This window comes from Falco naumanni, chromosome 10 (genome assembly GCF_017639655.2).
Source record: "Falco naumanni isolate bFalNau1 chromosome 10, bFalNau1.pat, whole genome shotgun sequence".
In the NCBI taxonomy this organism is placed as follows: Eukaryota; Metazoa; Chordata; class Aves; order Falconiformes; family Falconidae; genus Falco; species Falco naumanni.
Genome location: NC_054063.1, coordinates 19,483,696 through 19,497,695, shown reverse-complemented (window position 1 = coordinate 19,497,695; position 14,000 = coordinate 19,483,696). Strand labels below are relative to the sequence as shown.

At 44.1% G+C, this 14,000-nt stretch overlaps 1 protein-coding gene across 2 annotated transcripts in view; it reads left to right on the top strand.

Annotated features, from left to right (window-relative positions):
• The window catches only part of EPS8L2 (EPS8 like 2), a 66,875-nt gene extending 52,875 nt beyond the window's left edge, over window positions 1-14,000 (top strand). For both annotated transcript variants that reach the window (XM_040608644.1, XM_040608645.1), the window contains 9 exons: window positions 19-167; window positions 350-476; window positions 860-975; window positions 4,692-4,803; window positions 5,883-5,990; window positions 7,406-7,547; window positions 10,065-10,248; window positions 11,141-11,273; window positions 11,617-14,000. In XM_040608644.1, the coding sequence (XP_040464578.1) occupies window positions 19-167; window positions 350-476; window positions 860-975; window positions 4,692-4,803; window positions 5,883-5,990; window positions 7,406-7,547; window positions 10,065-10,248; window positions 11,141-11,273; window positions 11,617-11,688 (1,143 nt within the window). In that variant the 3' untranslated portion in view covers window positions 11,689-14,000. The remainder of the gene's footprint in view (window positions 1-18; window positions 168-349; window positions 477-859; window positions 976-4,691; window positions 4,804-5,882; window positions 5,991-7,405; window positions 7,548-10,064; window positions 10,249-11,140; window positions 11,274-11,616) is intronic.

Here is a 14,000-nt window from a genome sequence, read left to right as displayed (position 1 = left end):
TGTGTATGCACATTCCAGATCGTCAGTAGCTGTGGTGGCCCTGAGCTTGCCAGGTCCGTTGTCAGCCCACTTCTTTCTAAAGACGCCACAGATTTCCTCAGAGGACACCTGACACCAAAAGAAATAAATCTCTGGGACTCCCTGGGAGAGACGTGGACCCGATCCAGGTGAGGACAGAGCTGACATCTCACCAAGTTCTCCAAGCTCTTGAAAAAGACAGAGGGGATGCTTGATTTTATAGTCACGTCAAAGTGTCAAGGATGCCCTGCTGTGCCTGCTTCTCCCTGATGTGCTTTCAGAAACAGATTCCTTGTGAATCTCACTACATATTCCCTGCTTCATGTCCTAGAGCTGAATGGCCTCGAGAAGCAAATATCCCCACCTACATTCCCAAATTCCGCAACGGCTGGGAACCACCCGTGGAAATCTTCCGTGGAGCTCCCTGGGAGATAGATATTGGGCACTTGCAAGAAGAGGTTAGTCCTGTGCCCCCAGTCATCCTCTCTTCCCTCTTCCTCCCCCTTTTTCAGAGCGAGAAATAGATCTGTGGGGTTTGCGATGGTGTATGACAAGTAGTCGGCTCAAAACTCAGTTGGATCTGGTCACTCCAGTTAAATACAGAAAGAAAATTATGCCAGAAAAAGGCAGCAGTAACCAGCCCCACCTCCTGAACAACAGGAAGTAGGATACTACACTGTAACTGAGCCCCATGGACAGAAGTTTGCCTGAAGAACCTTTCTTTGGTGTGCACCTCATTGTGACCAAAAGCTTCCGTGATTCATCTACTACTATCACTGTCCTTTTCTCTGATAGAGTTTCCCCTTTTCTGGTAAGGCTGACTCCATTTTTGCCTTTCCAGCTATCATCAGCCAATGGATATCCTTACCGTAACTCCTCACTCAAGCGTGGCCAGACCACTGACCAGACACAAGCTGTGGATGCATTTAAACAGAACGTAACTCAGCATGTAAGTAGGTAAGGTATCAGCGCCACCCTGGACAACGGTGCCTTGGCTCCCACTGTGTAACCTCACAAACACACACTGCAACAGATTATGACACCAGGATGTCTTGACGCCCTGGTAGGTAACTCTCTGACGTTATTAATTCAGAGTTGTTAACAAGATCAAGAGAACTCAAAGATCAGACGAGTGATTATTCTTGTAAATGCTGTCTGCCTTTTAATCACCAACAGGTCTACAAGGAAAGAGGTTGGTTACATGCATTTTCCATCACAAGAGTCAAAAATATCGACTGACTATCAAATAGTAGGTCTCATTTCCTAGCATCAGCCCAAAGCAGTATTAAAGATCATGTGCCAAAGACACCGCACTGCACTTTTGTTCTCTATATATTTAGAGAAGTTAGTATCTCTCCACTCATCCTAAAGCCACAGCAGCTTGCACAGAAAGAACATGCTTATAGGAGGAATCTGTACCAAGGCATGAGCCCACACAAGCTTTCTGCTGCTGAAAACGCAGCGCTGACCTCAGTGGCACTGCACGGAAAACATTCTAACCAAGGAGGTACCCTTTTGCTTCACCAGAGGCAGCAGCTCTTCCTTTTGCTCTTAGACACAACCAAAAGGAAAAAAATATATCAGAGGCTAAATAAAACAAGAATGTGCTTCCAGTCTTGCCCATCTCTCCATCAGGAAACTGACAGGGCATTGACTTCAGACAGCTCTTCTGAATGAGATAAAACCAGAAAATAGGGAAAAATCCTCCCCTTTCTTCAGAAGCCTTGGAAAGTTTAGCTCCCAACCAGAACCAACCAGGCCAGCCCATTGCCTCAGGCTTTTTTCCAAGGGAAAGATGGCTCTTCCACAATTTAAGCAAACACGCTGCCCTGCCACCAGTATTCTATCACCAGTTACTCATGGTATAAGATCCTTATGAAAGTACTTTTGACTCAAAGTTTAGAGGCCTGCTTGTTTACATGAGCTTACACCTTTGAAATTTTCACAACATCTCTGAGTTTCAACAAACTCTTCCCAAATTACAAATGCCATACTCTGCTTCGCAGTGATTTGGCATGAAGTTATCAACTTCAAACCTTTAAAGAATGGAAGTCCAGAGCCAGCAAAGCACTTAACCCTGCACTCCTCTGTAGCTAGCTCAACACTGTGAAAAAAAAATCTTCAAGCCAGACTGTTTTTTCATGGGTTTATGTTCTAATCTAAAAGACCTATAAGCTCCACTACTACTACAAAAAAAAGTTCAAATTCACAGCAAAACACCTTAAATCCTATTATATTAGCAAATTAACTCATTCACCCCATCAAAGGTCCCAGTGGGACCATAAAACAGTACAGATTCAGTGCTGAGTAGGGAAAGAATTATGATCGTCTTCTCCAGCTCCCTTTTTCTCAGTGAGGTTATGAAAAATAAGAACCTAGTTTACACAACAGCATTTAAGTCTATCTTTAGAGACTGGTAGACAATGCACCCAAGGAAAATTTTCATCTGCTAGTCTCAGCACAGGCAAACTACAAACACTAGTATCAAGTCCTGGAATATAAATTAACAGCGTGCCTTTTTACCAAGGTGACCCTTTCCCTAAGACACCACCCCACCTAACTACAGTATGGGCTCATGGAAAAGTAGATGAGAATCTCTTTTGTCCTGGGATAGGTGTCGTAACTTTTTACCTACCTTTCAGAATATCAACAGCAACTTTTCCTTACGGTTAACATTTAAGAAAAAAACACCCCAAAAGTTAACATCATCGAAGCAGATGCTGAAAATTGAGAAGGTGCTCAGACACCATCTTCAGTCCAGAGCAGACCTCAGCCAAGTCTGCCCAGATCACAGTCCTAGGACAAACATATTTGTTGCCATACTCATGCTTTTTTCAGAGTAGTTTGAACTAGTTTCCTAACCAAGAGACCCTATATTAGCAAAAATACCCATGCATCAGTATTGTTATTTACACCAGGGCTCTTGGCTGCACAGAAGTGTCATGAAAGCCCCAAACGGTATTACCATAATTAGCAAAGGTCAGTTGTGTAAAATCTAGGTCCATGCAAAGTACACATTAGCCTCAGCCCCCCCGCAGCTTCTCTCCTCATGACTCCTTTACCTTCTGGAATGCTACAGAAGAAGTAATTTCTACCTAACTTGAGCCTTCCTCCCCCTCCCTGCCTGCAGGGCACTGCTGGGTAAGGCCACCACTCCCTTTCTTGACTGGTGGATTCGATCTGTCAGAAAGTCTGCTCCAAGCTCTCCCCCACTGCAGACTTGCCTTTAGCTTGCTTGATTTGGGCCAACTCTTGGTCTAGTTACAGCCATGTGCAATATATAAGTTGTAATAGTACAGCCATAGGCATAATATCAAACCACTGAACCAGCAGTTTCAACCTTTTTCAGACCACCAAAGGTTATCTAACAAAGACAGTAAAATGAACTGAAACTAAGCCTAACAGTCTTGCTTTTCAAAGGCAGGTTTTACAGATGCTTCAGAAGCATTCCACAAAGAGCTGAGTTGCCACAGATCAGAGATTTAAAATCACTGATGAAACCCAAGAACTTGGCAATGGAAAACATCAGGCTAAAACCCATAGTTGCTAGCAGTGCTGGAAGTACTAGGTTCACCAGGTTACACAGAACTTGACAAAAACTGGAGGAGAACCTGACCCCCCAGTAAATACAGCACCCAGGAGTCTTCTGCATCAGGCAGCTGTGCAGGTTGCAAGTCACAAGCAGAAAGTGCATTAAAATAGTTCCTACCTGCCCTTATGCAACAAGGCAAGACAATTTTTCCACACCACAAACATTTTTGGAATTAAAAAATAACGCTACACCCATTTTAACTAGAGAAGAAAAAGATGAGAGCTGAAAAATTTTCCTAAGCCAGGCAAAAAACCCTATGAAAAAAAAAAAAAACATTTCCATTTGGGTCAAAGAGAATCTTTCATTCCACTTTCTCACCATTTTCCTTTTTTGACAATCTACCATATTTATTTTGTCCCTCTCTCCAAACGAAAAGGCAGTTCAACATTGAAAGCTGTATATTCTTGCTTCAGAACTTCCCAAGCAAAATACTTTTAACACATTCCTCTTCCCCCCAAATTAAGTCTTAGAATACATTCAAACTCACTTTTCCTGGGAACCTGCAAATTCTGCTTCAGTAGCTCAGCGTTGCCTGATGAAATGACCACAGATTTCCAGACAGTTCTACCTCTGCTCATTTTCAATACCCTTTCTCCCAGCCCTGATGCCTGCTGCTCCCTGCCCTGGCATATGGGGCAGCTGTTTTCATTTATCAGAACAGGAGGGCTTCACTGTTATTTTTCACAGGAGGTGCAATCGGAGCATTTTGTTTGTGCTTTGTCAGTCTCCCTAACCCTTGCAAAGCACCACCTGACAGGGGAGGAAGCCTTTTCTTCTACCCTGAAAGCAGCAGCCTCACAGGTCCCCAAAAAGGCCACTAACCAAACAGCAGGACAGCTTTTTTGGTTTGTTTCCAAATGCGGGATGTTTTGCTAAAATAAGGGGTGAAAATCTTCCACAAAATAGAGGAGCAAAGGGGCACTGCCCCCCCCCCCCCCCAGGCTAACACGAGCACAGCTGGCTCTCTACCTTCTACCTGCACCGGCACACAGCCATCAGCACTCCCCTTTCACCAGTGAACCTGTATTGGCCAAGTTATTAGATGGGCCTCCATTAAAACTCTGATTTTTTTCTCCTGCAGGAATTTTGAGGCACAGGGAATGGCTCTGCCGAAGAGATATGCCAAAATCCGCTATGATTTCACTGCACGAAATGCCAACGAACTCTCAGTGCTTAAGGATGAAATCCTGGAGGTATGTGAACATGCTTGGAAGGAAAAAGGTGTCTCCTCCTCTTGCCAGGAGCAGGAGAGGGATCTGGAGACACCGGCAAGTGCCAACTCATTTTTGCTCAGTGTCTTCTGAGCAGTAACACAAAGCTTTGCTCAAACCTAAAGCTTTATGTCTGAGCTGGAGCAGGCTGACTGTATACATTGGATCATTTGCTCAGCTGAAACACATCAGTCACATCTTAACTAGCAATGAGGAAGAAGGAAAACAAGTTACTGTAGCACACTGCTGACCAACTTCCTGGGACCAGGTTCATTATTACCACTCCCGCCTGCCCCAAGGAATTATTTTCTATGAAAACATCCTTTTTCATAACCTTTCTCTTACTGCAACATTATTGGCAGCTAGAGAATGTAGGACACAGTCTGCACACGAACTGTGACAGATCTATGACTCGAGAAAAAGACTTCTGTTCAAAGCATAGCTAGAATGAGGAATATGTGTGAGTCCTGCCAACAAAGATGATCCATTCTAGGAAGCTTACTTTGAAAAAAAAAAAACCTTTAAAAAAAAAAATCATGGTTCTGGATAAAAACAAGCCTTCTGAAAGAAGCAGGGGGCAGGAACAACAGGAGATACAGGCAACCTTCTTGCTGTATCATAGTGATGATGTGATTATGTTATGTGTTGTGACATATGATCAAGTTCCATGATAACACTCCAGCATCTCTGGCAGGAGCCACTCTTGATTTATTTCTTTAAATGCAAAAAGACAACACACAAACTCAGTCACTGGGGAAAAATAAATAAATAATGGAGAAACAGGCAAATTAAGTTGTAATTATGAGTTCTTCAGCACCCCAGATCTGTTTTCCCCCAGAGATGCTCTCCTGTTCACCCTTAGGGCAAGTTCTGATGCTTTTCAGGAAAGGCTTTGGCCCTAAACTGCAAATGAGCACAACAGATCTGTGTGCCAGCTCCTGGTCTTGGTGATGTTATTCTGACAACTTTATGTTACTGTGTGGTTTACTCCCACTACATGTCATTTATGGATGCCAGAAATTTGATGTTCTCACTAGCAAATTTATTTTTCCCCCTGTCAGGTTTTGGAAGATAATAAGCAGTGGTGGAAGTTGCTCAACCGGAGTGGGCAGGCTGGTTATGTCCCTTATAATATCCTGGATGTAGTGAAACTGGAAGAGCTCGAACAGGTCTGTAGTCAGATGATATTTAACTGGCAGCCAGCTGCAGGGCATAATCAGCTTCTGACAATGATCTTGTCATTAGACCTCCCTGGAATTCTTAGGATGCTGTGCACAAGTCACGATGAACCCTCACAAGCAGACAAACCAGGATCCTGGAGCTTCCTCAGTCTCCTATGATAAAACTCCCACATTTTGCCACCGTTACTTTCCCCCTCCCCGAACAAGACCTATAGGCCCATGCTTTCCTCCCGCTCCAAGATGCCGAGCATGCCACCTGCTGCCAGTGGTGCCTGGCTGGCAGGGTTGTGGGACAGGCACAGTGCTATAAGCAGCAGCCTGCTATGAAGTGATACCCTCACTCAAAAGGACACCCACCCTGAGCCTAGCACCGGGACCTGCCATCCCAACAGAAAAGGTCTTGCAATGAGGTGTCACCAAAGAAGCACTGGCTGCAGTGTCTTGAAAGAGTTCCACCTTTTGCTAGTGCCTTCCCCCGCCCAAACCCACATACTTCTTCTCAGCCTATGGTTTACCACCTCCTCTGTTGCAAAACTCTGCTGCTTTCAGGGCTGTGCTGTGAACAGGATGAAAGAGCTAATGCAGCCATAAAAGCAAATTTTGCTAAAAAAAGCAAAAATCCTGAGATTTTTGTTGGGGATTAAATTAAAGACAGACAGTTCCCTCATCCAGTTCAGCAGCAGGAACAAGTGACTGGAGCGGAAGCAGATGGAAATAACATCAAAGTGAGTATTAAGCGAATATTGCTCTTAAGCACCACCTTGCATTTGTGTGTGGAATTTCTTCCCCACTTTGGTATTTCACAGCTTGGGCAAAGCATAAGGTGCCCCAGCAGGCCTCTGGATAAAAGCCCTGTTAGTTTAATCAAAATGTCAAAAAACTCTTTTCAGACTGCTCCAGACAGTTGGCAGTGGTCCCACTTTACATCCAGTTACTAGAGCTGCAGTGCTTTAGCTTCAAAACAGATTTCTGTTTGTTTCCTCTTCATAAAAAATCCTTTTGTTTCCCTTGCTCTCCATCTCCAAGGAGGCCCTACAAGCAGTAAATTCTGTATAGCAAAAGGCTAAAGGGCCGAGTCATGCATGTCATCCACAGCAGTAGTAAGCAAGCATAAAACACCATGCCTCGCTGTGTGACGTTCTCCAGGGGTGTAAATGCCTTCACGCAGTCTTTGGCCTTTGGTTTGCGTTCTGTTCATTCCATGAAACCCCAGAAATTAACTTCTTCCACGCAACTCCACCTGAGATCTCACCAGCCTCAGCTGAGCGGCCCCAGATCAGCACAGGGAGAATGTGGCAATTTGTCCCTCAGTTTGCTCTTGTGGGTGGAAGGCAAAAAGTTTAAGAAAATGAAAAATGGCAAAAAAATTCTTATACTTTTTTTTTTTCTTTCTTATCATCTAGTCTAACCAGAGGTACAAAGGAGACCCGAGCCCCAGAGGATACGGACCATCCAGCCCAACTCACAAGCTACCTGCCAGCTATGCTGGGGATAAATGGGGAAGTGAAATGTTATCACGGAACTCTCCCCAGGACGCCAAAGAACGTATGTGTCCCACACCGCGCTCCCAGCACTCAGGCACCTTTTAGCCACACATAGCAGCCTCGGCCAGCCAGAGAGCATGGCACCATGGCTTTGCATTTCAGGTCTTAACTGAGAAGTTTCTGCGAGCATGTGCTTTTGCTCACTCTCTGTCCTGGTGGTTTTCTTTCTTATAAGCAATAGATCAGCAGTGGTTTTGGAAGAGATTCCAGGTAGTACAACAGCCAACAGAGCAGCTGTAAGGAGCTCACTGACTCACGTCACAAGCTCTGAGGCAGCCTGGGACAAGCAGGGCAAAAAGGTGATCACCTTAACCCTCCTTCCAGCTTGACCTTCCTCCTCCTTCTCCTAAGGAGAGAGTTTTCTTTCCCTGCCAAAATGTCTGAGTGTCTCAGCAACCACACACATTCAGGTCAATCCCTTCCTCCTGCTTCCTTTGCTCTTGCCTCCTGCCACACAATGTGGTGCCCACCTGACCCGTTCCTTCACGTGGTTTCAGACAAATCCCACCCAGCAGATCTGCCAAATACAAGATTCACATCACTCCCTCGCCCTGCACATGCTATGTGGTGTCATAGAGCATGAGGAAGGCCAGGAGCCCTGCTCACCTCACCCCCTTATTACACGCTGCATACACCCACAGCAAGCTGTCCCCCCGAGGCCACAGCCGGGGTTCATCCCTTGTCCAGCCACCATGGACTCCTGCAAGCAGAAGCCCTTTGGGGATGATGGAAATCCCCATAACATGAGCATCATGGACACATACCTATTAATAACACTGAGTTATTCTCCACAGTCTTCAGGAGATTCATGGAAAAAGTGATACTAGATGATGTCTCAGTGGAGTTTTATGAGCGTGCTGCTCCCACCCACTTCATGCCTCCTGCCACTTTATTTAGCTGCGCAGCAAAAGCTGGAGCTCTGAGGACTTGGATCAGCAAGTTACGTATTAGAAGTAACAAGGAACGCTGAGAAGTAGAGGGAGCAGAGCTACAGCTCAAAACCAAGATTCTAATTGTAGGTACTCGCAGAACTGGCCTTCTAATCAGGTGACGGCAAAGGGGCAATGAGAAGAAAACAAATGGCAACACATGAGCACAGAAAAATGGGAACCTCATTCTCAAAAACAGATAATCAGGCGCTGCTGTCTCACATGGCCTCAGGGGTTTTTCCCCTCCCTGCTGATAAATTTTCTGGGCAATTTCCTTATTTCAATAGTCTGAAGAGAACTAAGTAACTCAAAAACAGGAAGATGACAAACTAAAGCACAAACACAACAGCAACATCAGGCATCAGGGAAAAGTGACCCTGTCCCTTGTCACCACTTGACAGCATCGGTGGGAGCAAAGTCACTGTCAGATCAAGTTTTACACCCTTGAAAAAACTTCTGCTAGTCTGTGTTGCAGGGGTTTATGTCTTTTGAATGAGGTGTGATGAACAGAATAGGTTAGCAACGTAAGAAACAAGATTGGTCTCAATATAAATTTGTATATAAAACAGGTGAAAATACAGGTTCTTACCAGCACCTCCTACAGACACCAGTCATGCAAAATGAACATGTTCTTATCAAAATGTTCTCCTGTTATTTTGCCAAATATGACACCCTTTTCCCCCAACAAGTACTTTTGACTACGAATTTTCTAACAGATAGATTGGTAGTCTAGTTCCAGTTGGCTAAAAGCAAACACCTCCGCAGACAGGAGTTCTCTTCCACACCAGACCAATCTCTATGCAGTCAAACACGAACTGGGGGATATGTGCTTGTTAAATGAGACAGCCCAGAGTCTGCTGGTGTATGCTGTGACAGAGAATACACTTCCCTTTAGAAATTACACAGCCATATCAATGCTGGTCAATGTCAGAACCACAGATTTCATTTCTCCCAGGAACAGCAGCAGTTGTTCCAAGACTCCCCAGTTAGGCTAACAGACCTGAGATAACAAGGTCAAAATCTCAGACACACAGTGCTTATACCAAACCATGCCTTTTTCTGGGGGACAGTCATGCTGCACGAAACCCTTAAGCAGCTTTTTAGATTCAGTGATTGCTGAATGGACAATGAGCATTTAGCTGTTATTTTGTGATTCCTCCTCTCCAACATTCTGGACAAAAACTGCAGATATCTAGGTTTCTCCCAAAGAGAAAGTGAGGTTTCAAAAGCTGACAGAAGTTGAGAGTATTGGCTTGGGAGGAAAGGGTAGATTCCCACAGTCTGCTCCAGCAGTCTGCCACCTCCAAAACTGTGGTGGTCTCCCTTTATGCATTTGTTCCTGATGGAAGTTTGAAGGTCAAAACGTCATTGTTCAATCTATTGCTCTAACAAAGCACTTCAGCTTGTTCTCTACAACTAAAATACAAAAGTAAGCACTTCCCTTTGGTGTATTTACAGAGTTAATAAAAATGCTGAGCCACATTCTGATCTTCCTCACAATTTCCCTGCAAACACACTAATTTAATAGGATTTGTGACTGAAGACTTGATCTCATTCCCTGTTCTCTACCTTGTGCCTTGTTTCCCCAGAACTTATTCATCAAATGGATGAGCTGAATGATGAGCTGCTAAAGAAGATCACAAACAATAAAATTCAGCCCCCCCAGAGGAATTTCAAAGTGGAAAAGCCTCAGCAAGTTTTTGTGCCCCTCACCTTTGAATCCAGCACTGAAGAAGTCAAAGCTTGGCTGGAGGCAAAGTCATTCAGCAAAGAGTAAGACCTACTTTACTACCTTATGAAATGCTGATCCTTCATTTAAAAAGGAGTGGGGGAGGCAGCTTGCAACATTTCCACCGGATTGCGAGTCACTTGTATTTATTTAGAGAGCCTGTGTTGCAAATTAGATTTTAATCATGTTAAACCAGGCTGTGTAACCAGTACATGCAGAGCCCAAACTTACTCCCTTTCTTTCCTATACACTATCAAACAAACCTTGTCTTACTGTGCAGCAAGAGACCTAACAAGTAGCTGCAAATAAAGGAATGGTCTTTCTTATTGACACAACTCACAGCCAAGCACCACACAATATCGTACCACTGGTGCTTGTCTGGCATCAGTAAGCCAGCAGAGTGCTGAACTTAAAGAGAAAAATAACTAATTAACTAAACCTGTGTCCTGAAGTGCAAATTCCGGATGACTGCCCGTCTCTGGAGAGGCTGTCCTAAAGTATCTCTGAGGAAGACCCAGAGCCTCAGCTGGGACTAGCAAATCTTCCTGGCCACCAGGGAAGGACCAAAAACCTGCTTGTGGTCCAGAGTAACAAACGCCAACTTACACTCTGCACAACAAGCCGAGAGGAGCTCCAGGATTGCTTCCCCAATGCGATGCAACTGGAGTGAAATCACTGCAATATCCATGGGGCTGGGTACACAGCGGGTGCCAGGGTGATGCTTGCTTCACCTGCTCCTCACAGCTTGCTGTCATCCCCGCAGAGAGCTTGGGTCGCCCAACAGCTGCCACCTTGGCACAGCCCCAGGGCCTTGCATGTGATACGGCCCTGGTGCAAGGGCTGCACATCAGCTGCTTACAGCCCTTCGATCTCTGACTCTCCTTTGGCAAAAGGCCACATGTAGCACAATTATCATCTCACTTTGTGTCTTTCCAGGACAGTGGAACATCTTGGCATCCTTACTGGAGCTCAGCTCTTCTCCCTCAACAGAGAGGAGCTGAAGAAAGTGTGTGGTGATGAGGGAAACAGAGTATACAGTAAAATCACAGTGGAGAAAAACCAACTGGAGGTAAGCAGCTTTCTGGACAATTCCTACCTGAATGGATGCCTGTACTGGCAGTGTCAGATAGCCCATTAAACAGCCATTTTAACAAATACAATTTTTAAAAAGCCAAATAAACAAAACCCACACAACTAATAACACACACCTAAAAATGCAGAAAAGCCTTTTAAGTAAAAAAGCCCCAGATCTGTAAGGCAGGTCACCCTTTCCCCGCTAATGAATCTGCCTTCTTACTGGTAACCACTTAGCCCTTTGAGACTAGCTCTACTCTCACAGCATTAGTTAAAATCAATAATTTAACTACAGCTTGAAGTTAAAATTCAAATTTCCTGTTTTCTTTCCCTTCTAGAAAAACAGAGGGGAGTCAGAGCTCCAAGAAATCATGAAGCGTCGCCAGGAAAGGATTGATTCCGCTAATTAAAATCTATCTGCTTTATTTCAGCTATTAGTCATAGTAGTGCAGAAAAAGGGAATGAAAGCAATGATCTTCAGTCCAGACAAGAGACAGCAGTGCTCTACTTAGCGGTGTAATTGCCATCAAAGTGACAATTTCTTGAACACTGTTGATAAGGGTAGACAATAAGACCATGCCCCATTGGGAAAGGTGTTTTAATATTGCATGAAGTATTTTTTTTATTATAACTATATATTTTATACTGAAATTTTATGTGCATGCGATCAGAGCAGATCAGAATTCACACGTGTCTGAACGTACAACAAGGGTTTGATTCAAGCAAAAAAGACCCTGCAAAGCTTTTCACATAGGGCGTACCTGCTCCCACCTGCCTCGCCAGCACAGCTTGGGAAAAGAGGTCATAGCACACAGCACAGAACAAGCCAGCCTGAATGTTTATAGAGTCTGGACCACAGAAAAAAGTATTTTCTCCACTGTTTTATTTCCTGCTCTGTGGCAGATATCCCCTGCAGCCCACTAGCAAAGGCTCTGTGGCAATTCACTGTCCTCCTTCTGTCACCCCATGCTGCCTTGATGGACAAGGCTAGAATCGCAACACACAGGACCTAAGATTGGCTGCTTCCTTGCATACATGTACCAGTTAGTGCTATCTTTGAACAGTGGACACAGGCTTTCATTGCATAATAACAAGCAGGATCTGAATGACAACTGAAGTGATGTGAATCTGCAAATAGGTGAGTTCAGCCTTATCATCCCTGCTTAGCAGAGGCTCGGGCTCCAGGCAGTGCAGCCCTTCACCTTGGCACTGATCCTGCATAGGGAAGTTGCAGTATTGCCAAACCCAGGCCTCAAACAAGGAGGAGATAAGCCCCTACCATTTGCTCCCAAGCAAGTCACACCCAAATCACTCCCCAGGGTGTTCACCACTCACCCCCACCTTCACGTCTTCATTGCAAAGAGTAATCTGAAATCTTTCCTAAACATCTAAGAAACAAAAATGCACTTGGAAATGCTCTTTTAATACAGAATAAATGGCCACAAGAAAAAAAAATCAATCTAATTTAGTAGCAGCTATTGTTCTTCACTTCCTGTTTTTCTTAATAACACTACGTGCATATGTATACAACCTATCTACTGAAAAAATCCCTCATTCTTACAATCTATAAATAGGGATGAGGAAAAAAATCCCTTTCCCTAGAGACATAATTAAGTGATTATGCATCAGTAACTTACTCAAAGTTTTAAAAGATCAACCAAGCATATAGTGAGGTGCCTGTCCACAGCAAGTTTGGCAGACACTGGATTTGTATCTGTATATTACTTACAGACCAACTTGATAGGAATGCAGTAAAGCAAACGCATCTAGAGGAACTGCTCACAGACTTGAAAAGCTTTGTCTTTCTCCCCCACTCACACACCTTAACTTCGGTTGAATGGGAATTCAGGCCCAGACTCCACAAAGACTTACACATGTGCTTTCCTTTACATGCTGTGAATGGTCCCACCTCCTTTAAGGGTTAAGCACTGTGCCTATGTCTTTGCACAATTCGGGTCTGTCTTTGCACATTTAATTAAAAAAGCTGTACAGCTGTAAAGCAGTGGCTGGGGAGCACATGTCTAAATCTGAGACTACTGATGCACCTGTCAGTTTTGGCTTTGCTCTTCCAAAAACATTTAGAATGGATGATATATTTTCTTAATCTGGAAAAAGGACATTGTCAGCACCAGCAGAAGTAGGGTGCAGGCAAGGAACTTACAGGGGAGGGTCACATTTTAGTCACAACCCTGCAGGCTTGCCATAGCGGCTGGAATTTGAAAGGGCACTCACCTTGTCAGGGAGGAATGATGAGGACAGTCCTCCTGAGAAGCCCTGGCTCTGGATTAGAGTGGAGATAGGAAGCAGGTGTGAACACTGGCAAACCGTTGGTGTCAGAAGCACAGGAGGTGAAATAATTTCTAAACTGAAAATAAAAAAAAAAACAGTGAGCTAGGAAACACACCATCATTTTTGTCTTTGGGTATAAAGGAAAGCAAATCACACAGAAATATAGTTGCCTGGGATTATAATAGCAGAGTACACAACAGTTCTGTAAAGCCAGGAGCCAAGGGAGTGTTTCATAACATAACTACATCAGAAGACCTTATTGCAGAAGTCACTTTTTAAAATTTCCATATAACTAAGCTGTGCATCTGTTATATTTGTATTGCCTGCAGATAACACTATAATGTACTGTACATTAATGTAATTGAACAAAGGATAAAATGATATAACCATGCACTGTATAAGACTTATTAAAATAGTTAAGTTATACTTATAA